General features: G+C 39.3%; 1 protein-coding gene across 3 annotated transcripts in view; it reads left to right on the top strand.

Moving 5' to 3' along the window:
• The window catches only part of LRP2 (LDL receptor related protein 2), a 138,631-nt gene that overhangs the window by 114,263 nt on the left and 3,029 nt on the right, over positions 1–21,339 (top strand). For 2 of the 3 annotated variants that reach the window (XM_064451538.1, XM_064451537.1), the window contains 14 exons: positions 198–329; positions 1,314–1,445; positions 3,594–3,737; positions 4,525–4,690; positions 6,944–7,072; positions 8,396–8,616; positions 9,055–9,234; positions 9,952–10,071; positions 11,718–11,808; positions 12,398–12,465; positions 12,620–12,740; positions 15,762–15,891; positions 20,157–20,276; positions 20,372–20,479. In XM_064451538.1, coding sequence (XP_064307608.1) covers positions 198–329; positions 1,314–1,445; positions 3,594–3,737; positions 4,525–4,690; positions 6,944–7,072; positions 8,396–8,616; positions 9,055–9,234; positions 9,952–10,071; positions 11,718–11,808; positions 12,398–12,465; positions 12,620–12,740; positions 15,762–15,891; positions 20,157–20,276; positions 20,372–20,479 — 1,862 coding nt within the window. The remainder of the gene's footprint in view (positions 1–197; positions 330–1,313; positions 1,446–3,593; positions 3,738–4,524; positions 4,691–6,943; positions 7,073–8,395; positions 8,617–9,054; positions 9,235–9,951; positions 10,072–11,717; positions 11,809–12,397; positions 12,466–12,619; positions 12,741–15,761; positions 15,892–20,156; positions 20,277–20,371; positions 20,480–21,339) is intronic. The other variant, XM_064451539.1, reaches the window with a different exon arrangement.

Below are 21,339 nucleotides of genomic sequence, written 5' to 3'. Positions count from 1 at the left end.
TAGTTATGCCTTAGAGAATAGTTGTTCACATTAATTTGACTTTCAGTTAGGAAAAAAGGAAAGAAAACTAACATTGTTTACTTGAAAACAATTTTCATTTATAATAATGATCAAAATTATGACACCCCCCTCCCCATTATCACTTTATTTTTGGTTATAATTGTAAAATTTACTGTTTTTTTTTTTTTCCCTCTCAGACCCTGGAACAGAGCGAACTTGTGCAGAAAATATCTGTGAACATAACTGTACCAACCTGAATGAAGGAGGCTTTATCTGTTCCTGTAGGCCAGGGTACAAGGCCAGTGAAACTAACCGAAACTCCTGTGATGGTATTTTCAATCTTCTAAATATCTTCTCACTGATAAATGTTCAGTGACCTGTCACTTCATCATTCTACTGTGACTACCCATTTTTTGCATTCTAACAGGACTTTTATACACTTAGCAGATGCTTCCTAAAATTTTTTGCTGCTGAATCATGTTTTCTAACATGCAGGCCTCATTCAGTAAAGAACTGGCTCCACAGCTCAGACTTGTTTTAAGCTTTTGGTAGCTGTAGATGTACGGCTTTACTGTACGGCTTTACTTTTGCTTTACTGCAGATAGGTTTTGTCATATCTTTGCAATCTGAGGGACAGAAATTTGCTGGGGTTTTTGTCCTTATTGAAAGAAAACTTACTGAAGGTTATACTTTCCTTCTGTTCTACTCCAGAACTGACCTACAGTAAAGGTATATTGTGCCATATTTCTGCCATGATTATATGCAGATAAAATACGGTGAGGAGTCTACCCACAGGCTATTGTTTGAGGTCATGCAATATAGTACCTTCATAGTTACCATTTCAGTATGTTTTGACAAGAACATTTCTGTTTGTTGCTCCCAGCTCTTGTGGACAATTTGTGTAGTTTTATTAAACATGACCCAAGGCCACCCCTCCCTTTCCTTCCTGCTGATGTTGTTTCTCAGGACTAGGTATCTTTGCTCCAGCGTTTCAAGAAGGCTTTGCTCTTGCATTGCATTGTAGTCATGCTTCATCTTTTGTCTTTTCTTGGTGATTTAACAGAAAAATACATGATCAAAAATGTCTCTCTGAAAAATGCAGTTATTAGCAATCTGTAGTTAAGATGTTGAACAGTAGATGAGTGAAGAGTTCTGTTAGTTAACAGATGCTGATGTTAATGATCACTTATTAGCTCACTGGTCTTTCAGAGTGTGTGGGGAAGGGACAAACCTACCACTTAATGGACTAAAGGTGACCAGCATGAGGAAGAAAGAGATTAAGCTCTAGGTATCTTTTCTCTACCTATGTCTAGATATCAATGAGTGTGAGATCTTTGGAACATGCACCCAGGACTGCAAGAATTCCAAAGGAAGCTATGAATGTTTCTGTGCAGATGGCTTCAGGTCTGTGGGTGATCAGCAAGGGAAACAGTGCGCAGCTAATGGTACGTTAACTGATAGCAAGATTGGTTGTTACCTGTAAAGAGGAAGTGGAGTATAGCAACTTAATGAATATAATCCCCTCTTTTTTTTAGTAAGGCGATAATGGAAACCAAACTTAATTCTGTAACATAATATTGCCTGTGTATTCCACCCACTCCATAATCAGGAATAGAAGTGCTCTTCTCTGCTTCCAATTGTAAACATTAAAAGTAGTATCTTGATTTGGGTGCCTACGTGCCTTTCTCCTGAAATTTTCTGCAAACAAAAACCTACTTATCCCATGGTTGTCATCAGAAGGAAATTAATGTTGCCTATTCCTGAAGTTTAGGTTTTCTCAACAAAATAATACATCAGAAGAAAGTTGCATTAAAGTAGTACAAATTAAAGGCAGTTTGATGACAGATTTCCCGTCATTGTTCATGGACTGATGCACATGAACAGAGGGGCTTTGGCCAGTGTTTAATGATAATCATTAGCTTTTTATCATACCTCACTGCAGTTACTACAGTATGTGACAGCTGTTTAATAGGTAGAGAGTTGGTTCAGAAAATAGTAGTAGAAGTGTAATAATAAAGAGCTGAAGAAAATAGGAAAAAAGTGACAATGCAGAAGTATTATAGAAAAGACAAAAACAATATTGTATTTAGAAAAGTACTTACACGTCAACAGCTTTAAGAGATACATGATAGAAATGCAGTGTGCCTAGTCAAATAGCAAAATCTTCAGAACAGAATGCCTGTGACCAAAACTGGATGCTGCTGGAGGTTTTGAAACCTAAAAATTATTTGCAATATGAAAAATGATACAAGAAAACCAGGTCTCCAGGTTTCCAGCCCAGGGGCCTAACTGAGCAAATAATTACTCTCGAGCATGAAATGAGAAATTCAAAAGGGCATTTGCAGCTGAGTTTCTGCCTGGCTGCCTCTTTATGTGCCTGTGTCAGAAATGTTCTTTGAAACCTTTCTTCATAGGCTTTGTTCAGGAAGCATCTAGACACCCAAAATTTTCAAGACTAAGTGGTAAAAGATAACACAATTGTAGCTGATAACATAAAGATATTTGTTGTACTAATTCTGTATGTGCCCAGAACTCTAACACTCTTTGTAGTGTAAGCTCACAGCACTCATAAATTAGGACTTCCTTTGTGTGTGTCTACTGCAGGCCTGATCAGTAGGCATTCTCAGAACAGACATAGGATATTAGGTCCCCTTTTTCCAGTAGTAGCATATATATTGGAAATGCTATCAATTTCTACACTGGATATGTATGTTTGTTACAGAATAGTCACTTGCCTTATTCTCCCATAGTTGGATGTGACTTAGAGGGAAAGGGATTGTGTTCAAATAAACACTTCATAGGAAATTGAGCATTATTAGTTGGAAAAGGCACTGGTAGGTGAGATCTTCCTTTCCCAGCTGAATGCTGTGTCATTTGTCATTGGCTTTGTGAAGGTGTGATTAATGTAGGAGAGTTTCTTCTTTGGAAGAAGGCATAGGATTTAAGTCCATGACTCCCAACTGGACTTCGTCCTTAGCAAAAGGGCTGAAATTTTAGGAAAAGGTGGGAAATTTTCTCACCAGCAAAATCAGCAAGGTGGGACTGATACTCCCTATAGTCAAATCATTGGAGTATCGAGGCTAACTCAAAATGAACCTGTGGGTAGGAGGACATTTGTCTGAATAGGGAGACATTAGGATTTAAAGACTTTAAGGTAGAAGAACTCAGGTTGTGGCTCAAGGTACCAGCAATTTATTTGTACTTTCAAAATTGTTTCCTGTACTTTGAGGAGGGAGCTGAACCTCATAGTGTGTAGTGGCATTCTATTTTTGAGATGTGGGGTGGTGATATGCCAATGCTGTAATGTTTAAGAATTTTTAAGAATTATCCCTTAATGATTACTACTGAACCAAATCTATAGTGAAAGGATAATACTGTCGTTAGCTGTAAGGGTTTCCAGAGTTTTTAATGAATTTTGCAAAGCCAGGAATATTGAATAGCTCTGAAGCTTTAGAAGTGGCCCTGTGTTCCTTCTGCTTTTTATGCAGACAGAACTTGTGAAAACTCCAGTTTAGTTTTGATTAGAAATAACTTTCATCTGTTTCTTCTAAAATGAGAAATACATGAAAGTAAAATTCATTATTGTTTCCCAGGTAATCCTCCATTGTTACTGCTGCCAGATAATGTGCGGATTCGAAGATACAATATCTCATCAGAACAGTACTCTGACTATATTGATAACCAGGATCGCATCCAAGCTCTGGATTATGACTGGGACCCTGAAGGCATAGGCCTGAGTGAGTATGTCTAGGACATTAATACTCAACCAAAGGTTGTTTTTAAAAGATGCATTTCTGCAGCATAGGTATTTAATTTACACTGGAAATCAAAATCAAATTAGATTAACTGGCCAGGTCTGGTTGAATGTGTCCCTCCCCTCTACTCAGTCTTCAGCAACAGTGTGGTTCATTTTAATGCTTCAGTTTAGTTTAGCTAGGTTTTGTTCTGTTTTTCCATTTGTTTTGGTGTGAGTTCAGCTGTGAAGTTGTGGCTCTTCAGGATTATGCAGTAGTAGAGGACTGCTGTAAATGAACCCCTTCCTTTTCTTCTGCCTCTGCCAGACCTCAAACCTGGCTCAAGTCTTGCAAGAACTAATCCTTATACTAAGCAGGAATGGCCAGTAGATCCCTATATTAGCTTATCTTTGCCTCTTCATCGGCTTCCCTGCTTTTGCCTTTTTCACAGGGCCGCTGTCTTGGGCCATACTTGCTCCTTAGAGTCCTGAGAATCTAAATTAGTCTCAAAATCATGTGCAAAGGCTTCAGAGCTAAGATCCTCTACTCTTGAAAAATGTGATACATATTTCTTTATAATCTAAATCAAGATTATTTTAGATGTGCATCTTACCTATGACAAATGGCTGAAAAATTTACATACTAACACATTTAATTGAATAGACAACTCCGTGTTATTAATAAATAAATGGGCCTGGGATCTTCACGTAAAAGCATCAGAAAGATTAGAATTTTCAAAAAATATCAAATAACTAGACATTAAAAATGTTCTTTGTCATCTTTTTTGAAGGTATTGTGTACTTCAGCATTCTGGGACATGGTTCTGAGTTTGGAGCCATCAAACGTGCTTATCTGCCAACATTCGACAGCAGTAGGAACAATCCTACAAAGGAAGTTGACTTGAATCTCAAATACATAGTTAATCCTGACGGGTTAGCTGTTGACTGGGTTGGAAGGTAAGTGCGCTGAAAAGCTAGAAAAATGCTATGCATTGAATGTGTCAAGGGTCTGATCAGGCAGTGCAAAATCCACTTTTTATTCCCTTATGTACTGTTTCTGAAGATACCTAGTCTTAAGGCAATTCAGAAGGACATAGTAAGCTCTGTTTGCCCAGACAGCGGGTTAATAGGTCAAATGCATGTTACTTACTGCACCATGTATTCTCTGAGGAAACTTGCGTTACCGCACAACTGACAGATCAGTTGTGCATCAGCAAAGTGATAATACACTGGCCTCATGTCAGCCTTCAAGGACTCAGGTAAGCTCCAGGGAACAAGCTTTCTCTGCAGTTGGATGGAGACCTCCCCAGTCAATAACGGAATTTGCCTTTTATCTTTGCTCCTTTCTTACCAGCCTTGTGCTTTGTGAGCTAATCCCAAAGCAGAAGCAGCTCTGAAGTCTGAAGAATATGTGTTTTCTCAGAAAATAGTTACATTTTTGTAGTTGTGTCTTAGAGGGCTTTTCCCCCTCTTGTTGGCTATGGACTTTTTTAGGCTAAATCGTGACAATTTTTCAACTTAATCACTATTTATTTTCCTTTCCTTGGAGAAGAGCTTGGAGAAAGTTGGGCATGACTTTTGGGAGTTCGACATCAATAACGTCATTTCTTATTTGCAATGTAACTGTTAAAAGCATGTTGTGGACAGGCATAGCTGTAGTTCATTTGGTATAACGTTGAGAGGATTCTGATGTCTGTAGATAGACACTATGAAATGTAGTCAGGATTCTGTTTGAAGCTGAGTGGACAGAGGTTATAGAGCTGAGTCAGTCTTCTGAATGCTGTTGACAAATTTTGGATGTTCCTGGCAATGCAGTCAATAGGATGAAGAAGAAGGGTAATAAGATCATAATAAAGCACGACGTTTCTGGAAAGCTGAAAAATAGAAGAAGGAATGTAGCTGTCTGCTTACCCTCTGTCACATGGTTATCAAACTCAGTGCTTGAATACTTTACCTGATATGTAGCTTTCATTATCTAGACTCTGTATTAGGTGATGTGTGCTATGTTAGGTGTTGTGTCCTGTCAAACAGTTATGGAGTTGCTCACGCAGTATGTCACCCTGATTTCTAGACCAGGATGAAGCCGGTATGACTGGCTGAAGTGATTCACTAGCCTGAAAAATTGTGACAGTCATGATGGAAAAAAAGGAAGTGGAAAATTTTATCTTTCCTTCCAGCAGTTTTTAGATATGAGATAGATATATTAAGGTCTGGGGTAGCCTTCAGGCTATTTTGCTGTTTGCTTTGTGAACTGCAGGCCACCTGGAAAATCAAATGTCTATGAGGGCAGAAGGGAGTGTCTGAATTTCTATTCACAAATCTATGTGATCACGAGAGCAAGGATAAAGGACATGTATCGCCAGCACCCTGGTGAGGCTAGCATCTTCAGCAATTCAAGCATAGTGTTACACTAATTCCAGAACAGTATTGAAACGTGTTTTAAAAAAACATATTTAAGTGTCTGCACATTATATAAAAATTGGTATACATGGTTTGAGACACTTAGTCCTTCTGCCCATCTGCAGAATAGGAATTACAGTATTTTCTCACTTTCCTAAGCCAGTTATGAGGTAACTTATCCCATCAGAAGACAGTGTGATTAGTGAGTGCATAATAATGAGTATTATTATCTAAGTTTAAAAAAAATAAAGCCACGATGATGAAGATAAGCAAAATTCAAGGAAGAGTAGAGTAAGTACCCTGTTTGTAAGGACTAAAAGCATTTGTGTCTCATGTGGTGACAATTTATTCATTAATATCTCTGTCAGAAGACAAAAGTCTAGAGAGGAGTTGTGAAGTACTAAGCTGGATACCTTCACAGTTGCCATATAATTACATGGTAAATAAATTTTTATTTGTAATAAACCTCTGTCTCCTGGAAAACGGAATCTTTAAAGATGCTTATTGGCCATCTCTGGTGCTTAAAAGTAACAATGAAAGTTCACAGCAGCGCTTTAATGAAGATTGTTGGACAGGGAACAGAGGCAGCTGCGGAAACTTTGTCAGAGGAGAAAACTAGTGAGATGATAGATCACATTTGCTAAATGTGGGTCTGTATGTTCCATAGTGAAAAATTTCAGATGTAATCAATGCAGCTTCATTATATTAATTTTGTTTGGGTTTGGTATAGTTCTTAATAATTTTTTTTTAATTCCTCTCCCAAGAATAAACTATTTACTTTTGGAATATTTTGTGTTTTATATAATTCAGACATCTTTACTGGACTGATGCGGGGACTAATCGCATAGAGGTGGCAAAATTAGATGGACGGTACAGAAAATGGCTTATCTTTTCTCTACTGGATCAACCAGCAGCTATTGCTGTCAATCCAAAACGTGGGTAAGTACTACAGGACTTCCCAGAATTATTTTCAAGGCTATTTAATACCGAAAGACCCCACAATGGTAAACTTTACAGGAAAGACTAAGGAAATGCTTTCTGGAGTTTCCCTTTACTAATGTTAGGAAATTTGTGTACATGGGCAAGTATTTTAGGATTAGATTTCATATGGGTGCTTCATATTGGTGACAACATGAGGTAGGTGAAGTAAGAATCTCCTTTCCACAGTATTGTGTGCCCACCAAATTTCTCTGTTACTACTGAAATAGGGAAATTAATGGGAATATCTCTTCACCAGCTTCAAGTAATACAGACATAGCCTCCTTCACAGCAGAAAGCAGTGTAAATGCACTGGTACATTCAACAGCTGTGCTTGCTACATCTTGTATTATATGATGGATCACCAGGTATCGCAATACGTGCTTCTCTCAGCGGGAGTAAAGCAGCACAGTTCCCTGAAGTCACCTGGGCTCTGCAGCTTTATCATGACTGAAGGATGTTCAGTGTTCACAGTCATTTTTCTTTCACTGAGAATGAGAAACTGTCATTCAAACCACTGTCTCTCTAAATTAGAATAGAAAGTCATCATCCCACTCTACTCAGCACTTGTCAGGCCACATCTGGAGCACTGTGTACAGTTCTAGTCCCCGCTCTACAAAAAGGATGTGGACAGGCTGGAAGGGGTCCAGAGAAGGGCCACCAAGATGATCAGAAGACTGGGAAGCCTGCCATATGAGGATAAGCTGGGAGAGCTGGGTTTGTTCAGCCTTGAGAAAAGGAGGCTTAGAGGGGATCTCATCACCATGTACCAGTACTTAAGGGGTAGTTACGAAGAAGATGGAGACTCCCTTTTTACACGAGTCACATGGAGAGGACAAGGGGGAATGGACGCAGTTGCTCTTGGGGAGATTCTGATTGGACACCAGAGGGACATTTTTCACATTGAGGACAGTGAACTATTGGAATAATCTCCCCAGGGAAGTGGTTGACTCAACCACATTGGACACCTTTAAGAGTTGTCTGGACAGGGCGCTGGGCCATCTTGTCTAGACTGTGCTCTTCCTAGAAAGGTTGGATTAGGTGATCCCTGAGGTCCCTTCCAACCTGAGATTCTGTGATTCTGTGTGATTCTTCTGGTATTTATCTTCTGTACTTGAAACAAGCTTATTCAGTGAACTCTCTGTGACTTTCCTGAACACATCTGCATAACACAGGCTGCTGAACAGCTTTATGTTCCACAGCTGACCTTTTCCATGAATCTCCAAAGGATAATAATGGTGACCAAATTCTGAACCATATTAAATTCTGGTTCTGTCCTTTCAGGCTCATGTATTGGACTGACTGGGGAAGGCAGCCGAAGATTGAATGTGCCTGGATGGATGGACAACAAAGACAAACTCTGGTCTCTGAAGACCTTGGCTGGCCAACAGGTCTTTCTATTGATTATTTGAACAATGATAGGATCTATTGGAGTGATTCTAAAGAAAATATTATTGAATCCATGAGACCTGATGGGACAGACAGAACCATAGTATTACATGGAGGTAAGAATTTATTATGCAATTAAAATAGCAGTAACCAAGATGTATGTTAACAAGCACTTGGGCTTCACAAGTGGGGCTATATTCGGGAGCTTTTTGAAGAGTAAGTCTTGGTAGTGTTTTTTCCTCCTTTATACAGAGAGAAATGGCACACCAGGTTCAGAGCTCATGTTGCCTGGTAACTAGATTCTCTGAGGGTAATTTACGTGACCCAAATAGGGGACAACGTGGAAAACTGGATTCTTGCTTTTTTGTGTATATTATTAAGCAGTCTGCAGGTTCAGTGGCATGAAGTGGTCAGGCACAAAAAGATGTATACGCATAGCTGCAAATGTCTTAAAATGAAAGGAATAGATATTATATTTAAGCTGAAGAAGAAAAGCAGTTTTATCACTCCTGCTAGAGATTTGCTTGCTGAGTCTTCTGTTTGATTCTTTTGAGAAGTGGGCAGTCCCTACAGCCTTGATGTCTTTGAAGGCCATTTATATTGGATAGCTAAAGAACGAGGAGAAGTCTGGAAGAAAGATAAATTTGGAAGTGGAGAAAAGGTCAAAGTGCTGACTGTAAATCCATGGCTTACTCAAGTACGCATCTATCACCAGCACAGATACAATCAGTCTGGTAGGTAATCATCATCCTGCTGAGCCATTCCTTGCTATGAGATCGAAGTTGGTATTGGTGCCTTCAAAGAGCTTAGTAATCTTCTGTTAATGAGTTTGTCAGTATGTGATAATATTAATTTGTGAAAACCTAAAAATGGAATAGATTCTGGCAAGTATTTTCTGCATACCCAACGTGAAATCAGCAGTGGAATACCACACACTGCTCTTTAGATTCTCTTAGTTCTAAGTTATGACCCTGTCTTTTCTCTCCTTCCCCTCTGTCATGGAGTTGTCATAGAAGTGACAGTCACAATATGAATTTATTCCGGTAGTGTACAAAGTGCTGGTGATTTAGTAAGGCCTCCAAGGGGGATATTTCAGCTATGACATGTCCACAGTAATCACAGAGGAGGATGTCCAGTGGAACCCATCTTTAAAGGTGTTGTAGCTTTCAGAATCAGAAAGCTCCATGTTGTTTGGAGATGTTCCGTTTCTTCTTGGTGCTACGCTGGCTCCCAACAGCCATAAATCTGATCCTTAAGAATGTAAGAAAAGGCAGAGATAATGTTTTGCTATAATTGTGGTGTTTGGGCATCAGTTGTTTTAAAAAAATGGATCTAGTCTTGGTTAGATATTTGATGTGTAATATTGATGAGACTTCTGACTATGGAATTGCCCTGCCTTGTCTCAGGAATATGCCGCATTGCTTCCACTGCCTTATAACTTTTTTTTTCAGTGCCTAATCCTTGTAAAGATGTCTGCAGCCACCTCTGCTTGCTGAGACCAGGAGGGTACACCTGCACTTGTCCTCAAGGGACTCGATTCATAGAAGGCAGCAGCACAGAGTGTGATGCAGGTAGAATAATTTGTCAAACTGGAAAATAAATGAAAGGAAGCTTTTCTATAGGAACGCAAATGCATTACTGACTTAGAAATATGGAGGGATGAGCTAGCTGATACAATAGATGTTGGTAAGTCAGGACATGTGGCTTTTATTCTCAGCCATCAATGATTTGTGGTCACCTGGTACATTTCATTTAATCTTTTTGCATGCCATTTGTAAAATGGATATAGATATATCACTCCAACCAGTCAAGACCCAGCTGTAAAACTGGTCACGGTTTGATTTTTGTTACGAAATTCAAAAATATTTTATTTTTTTTCAAATGCACTGATTTCAGAACTAGAGAATTTCTTACAAATTATGGTTTACAATTATGTTTACAATTCTGTACAATGTATTGTTTAATAAATATAATAGAATACAATAGAAACTTTAAACAAAGCTTCCAGAACTCACAGTGTGAACAGAGATAACTTCTAGATAACTGTCATATGCTGGAAAGCCTTTCAAGCACTAGAATTTAGGGCTTGGTTGTTGCATTGCAGTAGAGCCCCCACAGTGCTTCCAGGAGTGCAAATGAAATAGAATTGCTCAGCCTTTCCTGAGAAGAAAGAGCATACCACTGCAGGATTTCTATTTCTCTTGCTGAGAGTCTGCATTCTTAGCTTACAGTGGTGTGGGTGGTAGACAGATGTCCTTGTACTTGTCCTTGCAATATATCTCTAATAAATTATACTTTATAACATTAACATAGAAAAGACGCCAGACATAATCTTCTCTGAATTATCTTCTTTTTGCACTAAAAGAGAAAATGTCACAATTTTTTACACTGCCTTAGCTCTAAATTACATTTTCTTAATAATTGTTAATGGTCTTTCGTATTGGCACATGGTATGAGCTGCAGAAAGAGGAGCAGAAAGATGTAATAGTGAATGGAAGTGTGCAATACATGTTCAAATTAGGAATCAGTAACACTGTTGATTGTGTTTGCTATTTGTTGTTTATTGCTCTGAGGGCACTGCATTTGTTATCCTTTGCTGAAACCAATTTACATAAAATGTTCATGAGTTAAGAAAACTCTGCTCAACCTTATTTTGAGGAAAAGGAGGAGACAGCAAATAGGGTACACAGTACTGTCTCTATTTTTGAACTTCAGTTTTTATCTTGAATTTAAGCAAACTTTTTGGCCAGTGAACTGTGACTGTCGTAATTGATGTACTGAAAAAATATAGCTTTTGTATATGCATTTGGTTTATTTGGTCCTTTCCCCATATTGCAGCTACAGAGAAACACAGCCTGTAAGACTTCTGCATTTCCCCTTTTTGTATCCCATTTACTTGAAGGGAGTTTTACCTTCCCCCTTTGCACAGGCAAAAGAAAGTGATGCGACATATGGCTTTTGAGTTGTGTGTGCCTACTTTTACTGAATAAGTTATCATTTTCTGAGAACAGGTTTTACGTCAATTAAAATAAGCTGATTCAGCAGAAAAATAAATACAAGAGCAACAAACGCATGTGCTATTAAAAGCAAAGCTTCTGAAAAGTAGTCTGTGAGTTTGCATGCACAAGTTCTGTAGAGATAAATAAAATGCTCTATAGCAGCATTTCTTTTATTGAAGGTGTCTTGATAACACATATGTGGCTTTTGAATTTTGCAGCTATTGAATCCCCTCCCACAATGCCACCGGCATGCAGGTGCATGTATGGAGGAACATGCTATATAGATGAAAGTGGTCTTCCAAAATGCAAGTAAGTCAGTATGTTGTTAGGGTAGTCCTGGGTCAGATTGTGCTGATTCAGTGTTACAAAACGATTAAACTCTTTGAAATGTGTTGGAAATGCTTCAGAAGATGTCATACCTCTGCAGTAGCATTTTTTCAACAATCACAGAAAAATACATATGCACATAAAAATACCAGCAAATAAGCAATGTAAATGCATCCATTGGGGTGGGGGTGGAGAAGAAACCCACCAAACAAAAAAAAAAAAAAAGGAAATTCAAACCTCTGAAGATTCTAGTAAAAGGCTATACCAAAAAATTGACACAATGAAGTAATGCTCAGTAAGTGTAGTTTGGAACAGCCAGTAGGTGCCGCTGATGCTCCGCTGAGACCGAACCTTTTGACTGCAGTGACTAGTTTTCTGACTCAGCACTTTTTATTTCCTATGTTAGCTCTATGAAGATAGTGGGCATACTATATTTATAGTCAGTGAAGTATAATTACTGACCATGGAGTTAAAATTTATGCAGTGTAGATAAACATTACAGAATATATTAATAAAGCTGAGATCATAGACTTAATAGAAGTCATTCAGTCAGTTGTCCTTATATTTACAGGTGTTCTTATGGCTACACTGGGAATTATTGTGAAATAGGATTGTCAAAGGGAGTGCCTCCTGGAACAAGTAAGCTTCAAGTATATATTACACTTGATATTTTGAGCTGACGAATGTGTAATACTATGATACATGTTCAGGCTCAGGCTTACAATTCTCTGGGCTGTTTTTTACACTGAACTATGCTTGCTTGAATGTTTGCTTGTTCTTCTGTCTTTGACAGCAGCAGTAGCAGTGTTGCTGACAGTCATACTAATCATAATAATTGGAGTGTTAGTGGTTGGAGGCTTTTTTAACTACAGACGAACAGGCTCCCTTTTACCGGCGCTTCCCAAACTACCAAGGTATGATTTGAAGGCTTTCATATCTGGAAAGTCTGTGCACTGAAAATGTATGTTTGTTTCTAAATATTTCTGAAAAATCCGGTTTGTTTGCTGTGTGCCCATTCTGTTGGACTATGGGAAGCGCAGTGTTGCAGCAATTCCCGTGGTTTTTTGATTCCAAGCAATATCATAGCTGTTCATTATTTTGTTACAAAGGACTATTGTAAAACTCTTCTACATTCTAAATTAGCTTTTAAATAATTCTAAATTAGCTTTTAAATAATGAGCAATATGGAAGACTGTTTACCAGATCTGGAACTGGATATTCAGTTCAAAAAGATACAAAAGACTACAGTTACATATGCTTTAGGTTTTTGTAAAACTTTTTCAGAAGATGATTCTGGCAAAGAGATCTTTTTAACATTGAAGGGCTGAGCTCGTCTGCAATGCTGTATTCACAGAATCACAGAATCACATGTTGGAAGGGACCTCAGGGATCATCTAGTCCAACCTTTCTAGAAAGAGCGCAGTCTAAACAAGATGGCCCAGCACATTGTCCAGACGACTCTTAAAAGTGTCCAATCGGAATCTCCCCAAGAGCAACTGCGTCCATTCCCCCTTGTCCTCTCCATGTGGCTCCTTGTAAAAAGGGAGTCTTCATCTTCTTTGTAGCTACCCCTTAAGTACTGGTACATGGTGATGAGATCCCCTCTAAGCCTCCTTTTCTCAAGGCTGAACAAACCCAGCTCTCCCAGCTTATCCTCATATGGCAGGCTTCCCAGTCTTCTGATCATCTTGGTGGCCCTTCTCTGGACCCCTTCCAGCCTGTCCACATCATTTTTGTAGAGCGGGGACTAGAACTGTACACAGTGCTCCAGATGTGGCCTGACAAGTGCTGAGTAGAGTGGGATAATGACTTCTTTATCTCTGCTGGCGATGCCCTTTTTGATGCAACCCAGCATCCTGTTGGCCTTTTTGGCTGCAGCAGCACACTGTTTACTCATGTTGAGCTTCCTGTCCACCAGCACCCCCAGGTCCCTTTCCACAGAGCTGCTCTCCAGCCAGGTGGATCCCATTCTGTGCTGCACTCCCGGATTATGTTTTCCCATGTGCAAGACCTTACACTTGTCCTTGCTGAACTTCATAAGGTTCTTGCTGGCTCACTCTTCCAGCCTATCCAGATCTCCCTGCAGAGCAGCTCTCCCTTTTGGAGTGTCTACTTCCCCACTCAATTTGGTGTCATCCGCAAACTTCATCAGGCTACACTTGATGCCGTTATCCAGATCACTTATAAAGATGTTGAATAACATTGGGCCCAATATCTGTTTAAAAATAACATGGGGCACATGTAGTGAACTTCTGTCTCTTTCCAGTGCCTGAGAAATCTGGACTTTTTGTAGGTTCCTGCCCTCTTGACAGTCATACTACCCAGTGAAGACCAGCTTTGTGAAATATCATTTGAAAATATTTGATGTTTTAAATCAAAGGAAGATTAAGAAAAAAATATTTGTAATTATTTTAAATTAATTTTTAAAAAAAATATGTCAGGAGATAATGCTTCAAAATTTTTTTAGTTTTAAGCAAATTATGTATATTTAAAGGCATAAAGCTTCATCTTCATAGTCTTTCCACCAATTTCACAGTAGCTCTTAAATCAGTGTAATTGAATCATTGTAATCAGTAATGTGGATGTAGCTATAACTGCTTCCTCACTGGAGAGATTACACTGAACTAATTAAATTTATTTATGACTTGATGTAGTTAAATTGGGGCAAAATTTTTGTGTAGATCAATCCTGCAGGACAGGAGTTTGAGATCTCCAAGCTGCCCACTGAAATTCCCTCTTCCACACTTTCTTGAATGGAAATTTTCTGTTTTGTCAGATAGTGAACAAATAGAAACTTTAATGCACTGGCTCAAATTTTCACTGTTCAGCAATACTTCTCATATAAGTTGTTAGGCCATGTGAAATGGGGATGTCAGTTTTTTGCCATAAGGCTTGGTTCACAGTTTTCATTTCTGCCATGAATATGCCTTAGCACTGCCATTGCACAATCCCTGTTTAAACTGTTAACTCGCACCCTTACTGCAAAGTTAGCTCAAGCTATAACTTAGCTGTTACCCTTAACATGGGGCTTGTCCATGTACAGGAATCATAGCCAAGATTTAAGTTTTCTTAAATTGAAATCAGCTGATGCCTACGGGGCCAACTGGTAAAGTGTGTGCACAACACACCAGCTGTAGGCAAGAGTTTTAGCACAAGCCAACTCCAGTGAAGACACACAAATGGAAAGATTATTTCAGTGCTTCTGTCTTCCTTCAAGTTAGGCAAATTTGACAAAATGAACTAAAAAGTTAACTCTGCAGTGGATTTGTAGTTGTATGTTTTTGGGGAGTTGCATGCTCAGAGTTCTGTGTGGAAGGTCCGATATTTGGCTACTCACTACTATCTTTCGCTGCTCCTAATATTTTCAGCCTAACAGTGTTCTTTCAGCCCATTTCCAATATTTCTCCTGCAAATCTAATGTGCGCTTTTGGTTACCGTAAACCCGTAAGCAGATTGAACATTTGCTTATATGAAGACGGTATACAGTAGGTATCTTCATGATTTGCATGCATAAACATCTTTAGTATATGTGATGTTGGAATTTTATCCACAAATTTGTATGCCATTTTAGCTGCATTTTTAAAAAATCAGTTTCAATTAATTTGAATAACTGAGTGGATTAATGCATTTGTCTGTAAATCAACACTGAATTAAGCGTAGTCAAAATGTAGGTAAATTTGGGGGAATTCTAGTTAATTGAATTCATTTGACGTCTACATGAGCACATATAAAGAAGGTTGAGATCATTTTGAATGGTCTAACTTCGGTTAAAAAAACTGTTGAACTACTGCAGGAATACTACTTCTGGTGCCCTCGCTAGCTTGCTTAGAGCCAGCAAAATTCAATTATGCTTAGAACAACTAAAGGAATATGTTTTATAAGCTCTCTTTCTGTATAATCTGTTCATTTTTGATTTTGTTTTGTTTTTTTTGTAGTTTAAGCAGTCTTGTAAAATCTAATGAAAATGGCAGTGGGGTAACTTTCCGATCTGGAGCAGATGTGAGTATGGAGATAGGAGTGTCTGGCTTTGGAGGAGACTCTGCTATAGACAGAGCAATGCAAATGGTAAGGTTTAGTTCTGAAAAAAAATTTTTAAATTGTGGTCTTTTAATGTCATTTATAGCTGATGGAGGGAAATTTTTTTATGTAGAAAAGATAGTGAGATGACAAATATGTTCTAGAAAAAGAAGTGAACATTGATTGGTAATTGCCTGAAAAAGATTTTTGTAAATTGAAAGCAAGGGTAAATGCAGGATGCTCTTCAAAAAAATATGACTTTTATAAAGATTTAAATGGTAGAAATTAAGTTTGATTTAATCCCTTTCCTATTTCAGCATATTCATGGAATATACAGGGAATTAATAGGTAAATGAAAATATTGTAACGGGATTTTCTTGGGGCCGTTGTGTTCCATAGAACAGGTTAAAATGTGTGCTTTTCAAATCCAGACTGTGTGTTAGAAACTTCAGAGGTAAAACTCAGGCCCAACCACACAATACACTGTTTTGCACAACTAATTATAAACTGGGCAGTTCTTATTTTAGCAAGTTTAAACAAGTCATGTTTTGGGGACATCATAAAGTGTAGCTCTACTTCATTCATGCTTTGCCATGCACATCTGAGGAACAGCACATCTTTGTGTTTCCTATACTGTATAGTTTTTCCATGGAAAATATATTCTCTTGTTTACCACAAAAAGTACAATGTACAAAAGACTTTTACTTATAGGAAACAGATCACAGATATGTTTGAATAATAAGCGCTTGCTGCAAAATCTATGCAGGAAACTCCCTAAACTTTTAAAATTGAAGTACAGACTTAACTGACAATAAATGGATATACAATGAAAAGGGCTAGTGAAGATAAGCTCATAATATATGTATATAATCTTTTTCTAGATAAGGAAACACACTTTTAGTTCATACTTGGCAGCTGGTGTAATGAAACAACCGTATGAACATTTCATAAATACTGGGAAAATAGCTTTAGGCTTGAATATTAACTCAAATCTTTTTCATGCATGAAAAATTCTACGGAACTTTCCAGTTTCTGGCCCAATGTTGACATAATCAGAGAGTCACAGAATAGTAGGGGTTAGAAGGGACCTCTGGAGATGATCTCGTCCAACCCCTCTGCTTGAGCAGGTACAGCTAAAGCAGGGTGCAAAGGACCATGTCCAGGTGGGTCTTGAATATTTCCAGAGAAGGAGACTCCACAGCCTCTCTGGACAGCCTGTTCCACTACTCTGTCACCCTCACAGTAAAAAAGATTTTCCTCATATTCAGGTGGAACTTCCTGAGCTCCCGTTTGTGAACATTGCCCCTTGTCCTGTCATTGAGCATGTGTGTCAGCTCCAGTCCCCTGATCATGTTTGTAGCTCTCAGCTGGACTTACTCAAGCAGTTCCCTGTCTTCCTGGAACTGGGGAGCCCAAAACTGAACACAGCACTCCAGATGTGGCCTCATTAGGGCAGAGTAGAGGGGGAGGAGAACCTCCCTTGACTTGCTGGCCACACTCCTTTTAATGCAGCCCAGGATACCATTGGCCTTCTTGGCCACAAGGGCACAGTGCTGGCTCATGGTCAACTTGTTGTCCACCAGCACTCCCAGGTCCTTCTCAACAGAGCCACTTTCTAGCAGATCAGCCCGCAACCTGTACTGGTGCATGGGGTTGTTCCTCCCCAGGTGCAGGACCTTGCACTTGCTCTTGTTGAATTTCATGAGGTTCCCCTGGGTCCAGATCTCCAGCCTATCCAGGTCTCGTTGGATGGCAGCACAGCCTTCTGGTGTATCAGCCACTCCTCCCAGCTTGGTATCGTCAGCAAACTTGCTGAGGGTACACTCTCTTCCATCGTCCAGGTCATTGATGAATATGTTGAACAGGACTGGACCCAGCACAGACCCCTGGGGAACACCACTAGTGACAGGACTCCATCCAGACTCTGCTCTGTTGATCACGACCCTCTCAGTTCTGTTTTTGAGCCAGTTCTCAATCCACCTCACTGTCCACTCACCTAACTCACACTTCCTAAGCTTACCTATGAGGGTGCTATGGAAGACAGTATCAAAGGCCTTGCTGAAGTCAAGGTAGACAACATCCACTGCTCTCCCTTCATTGACCCAGCCAGTCACGCCATCACAGAAGGCTATCAGGTTGGTCAAGCATGATCTTCCCTTGGTGAATCCATGTTGACTACTTCTGATAACCTTCTTTTCCTCTACATGTCTGGAAACGACCTCCAGGATGAACTGCTCCATCACCTTTCCAGGCATGGAGGCAAAGCTGACTGGCCTATAGTTTCCCAGGTCTTCCTTCTTGTCCTTTTTGAAGATTGGAGTGACATTGGCTACCCTTCAGTCCTTGGGCATCTCTCCTGTCCAACAGGAAACAAACCTCACTGGAGGTTACAGCGCAGAAAAGATAATGAGCAGAATCCCAGTAGGTTTTTAAAGCAATGATGTTTGCTTTGGGAAAGGTGCTCTAGCAGTTCAACAAACTGGTTACTACATTAAGCATCTCTCCTGTCCTCCATGACCTTTCAAAGATGATGGGGAGTGGCTTAGCAACAGCATCCACAAACTCCCTCAGCACTCGTGGGTTCTTTCCATTGGGGTCCATGGATTTGTGAGCACCCACTTTGCCGAAACGATCTCTAACCCAATCTCTAACCCAATCTAACTCAACCAAGGGGAAGTCTTCCTTTTTCCAGATATTCTTTCTCACCTCTGGAGGCTTGGGATGTCTGAGAGCCAGCCTCAGCGGTGAAGAGCAAAGCAAAGAAGGCATTCAGTAACTGCCTTCTCTGCATCCTGCATCACCAGTGTACCCATCTCGTTCAGCAGCGGCCCCACAGTTTCCCCAGTCTTCTTTTTACTACTGATGTATTTGAAGTAGCCCATCTTTTAGCTTTGACATCCCTTGCCAGATTCAGTTCCAAGTGAGCTTTAGCTTTTCTTGTTCCATCTCTGCGTACCCTGACAACATTCCTATATTCCTCCCAGGTGTCCAGTCCCTTTTTCCTCATCCTGTGAACGGCTCTTTTCCATTTGAGTTTTTCTAGAAGCTCTTTGCTCATCCATACTGAAATCAAACTGATGTAGTTTTTACATTGCTAATAACAGGTCTAGATACAGGCTATTTCTGTTTAGTTGGTGTTAATTCTCCCTGTGTATTCAGAGTATAAACAAAAAATTGTATAGTTCACTGGGAAAGAATTCAAAGGGTTTGGTTTACAGCAGTGAAGAGCTGTGGGATGTGCCTCCTAAAATTTTAACATCACATACACATGAGTAGTTCTTTGATGGATGTTTTTCAGTGTGGCTGTTCTTAGCCAAGCTAAGCTAATTTGAGAGAGCTGACAAGAGTTCACTGTGTGGCACAGAGCTCTAGTCTGATAGCACAAAGCATGAATCCTTGTGGCTTGTGGTTTGTAGAATGAGGCAGGTTTAAAGAATTAGCTGATGTACTGTTCCTGTGTTATTCCTCACTATTCCTGTGAAGGTGCTGCGACAAGGAACAAGACAAGTGAGTCTGGTAGGGTTTTGCTTTCATTACCCTTCTACTTGCTGATGTTTAGCTGGCTAGCCCTTGGTGGCTCTTCTTCTGTGGCACTATATATTTTTCCAAATACTTTACTTGGCACCTTTGCCCATCTGCTGCGAGCACTGTAGCTGCAGCTCAGGGTTTGGCACAATATGTGTGAGGTAGCTGCTATCCACACAGTGGTCTTTATGCATGGGCAAAGTATTAATTTATAATAAGAGATATGCTAAAAACTGTGAAACATTTTATTTCTGACATAATTCATGTGTTATGACTAAAGGGATGCACTTACTGCTTTGTTTCAAATAATACAGCGATCTCCCTGCTGGGCTGGGACAAAATGAATGAATCCCATTCTTTTATATTTCAGATAGTGCTTATTAATTTGTATGTAATTTTGATGTCTCTAAAATGAAATACTTATTTTGGGATTATGCTTCCTTTGATATCCCTTCCCTGTTGAAAGTGTGATTTGTTAGGGTAATTTTTCCTCATCATAAAATAGTTTGATTCAATTATTGAAAAGTGGTTTGTTTTTTTTTTTTGTCCAGCTAGGAAACGGGATAATATTGGAACAATCAGTGGTCCAGGCTGATAAGTCAGGCAGTGAAATAATGGATGGTAAATTAACATTGTCATTTTAACAGATGCTAGATTTTGTCTAAGCTTATGTGAAAGCAAACATGCATTGTGCCCTGAGATGAAGAATTGGACTATAAATTAATTCCTAGAAATATGGATGTGTTTATTGCACTGCAGTTGTTGTTTTGGTTTTTTTTCCTTCACAGAATGAAAACTTCGCAGTGGAGTCAGGGAAACAGCCGATCACATTTGAAAATCCAATGTATGCAACCAGAGATAGTGGAGCCAGTACAGCCAGTGCAGTTACAGTTGTTCGGCCAACACAAGTAAAAGAAACTTAGATTTTACTTTCATCTTTCATTTTCCTTTATGACCTTCTTTACTTCTTTGAAGAACATTCATTTTCCTTCTTCTCCTACAGGTAGCAGCAGCTGGTAGTGAGGAAAATGAAAATGTTGAAAATCCTGTCTATGCCTCTGTGATATCTGCTAGTCCGAAGGAACCCACTCAGAGCACAAATGCACCTCAGGTAGGACATAGAAGTGCTCTAAGGCTGGCTTGTTTGTTTTGTGCTCCAAATCAGGGAAATTGTATTGTTAGGGAAGCTGCAATATAGTTTCGGTTCTCTTTAATGCCATGTAGTTGGCACAGTCTGCGTCAAATCCAACTAACCAGACCATATTTACAAGATTTACAAGAGCTGGTAGGAACAGTTTGATACGAGAAAAGCAGCAAGCACAGAATTGCCCAGGGCACACAGTAAGGATCTATTTGGAATAAACGCCCTCTTTTCCTTGGCCCACCCGGTTATTTTGAAGTGAACAGATTGAAACAGAAAGTTTCCTTTCACTGTTTGTGCTTCATTTTGAGGGCAGATACTGGTCTGAAAATTGTAATGTAAGTGCTGTAAACTGTCATTGCTCCCCAGCAGAAATTATTATAACTAAGGCTTCAGACTTCTAACAATTATTTGTAAACCCCTAATGAATTATACCTTGATAGAAGCAGCAGAGTGTGTGTGTGGGGATTCCCTCTTCCCCCCACCCTAAAATATGATAAGAAAACTGAGAAAAAAGTACATTTTGGTTTAAAACAATGAAAACCCAGGGTCTGTTGGTACAGAAAATTGAAATAAGACATTTAGTCAGTGTACTGTCATTTTTTTCATATTTATTTTTCATATTATCCATATTTAAAAATGCTAGCAAGGACATTTAAGACACTTGTTCTTTGTGTTCTTGCAGGACATTTTAACAATCAATATTAAAGTATTGCCTCATCTAGATTATTTCTGATTTATGGAAGATACATTTTTGTGTCTTAAAATCCATCTGAATGAGCTAAAAATCACCTCTGGATGAGCTTTAAAATGACAGCTGTGTCAACCCG

This window comes from Phalacrocorax carbo, chromosome 5 (genome assembly GCF_963921805.1).
Source record: "Phalacrocorax carbo chromosome 5, bPhaCar2.1, whole genome shotgun sequence".
Lineage (NCBI taxonomy): Eukaryota > Metazoa > Chordata > Aves > Suliformes > Phalacrocoracidae > Phalacrocorax > Phalacrocorax carbo.
Note: the sequence above shows the minus strand (reverse complement) of the source record. Positions and strands in the feature narration are given on the sequence as shown.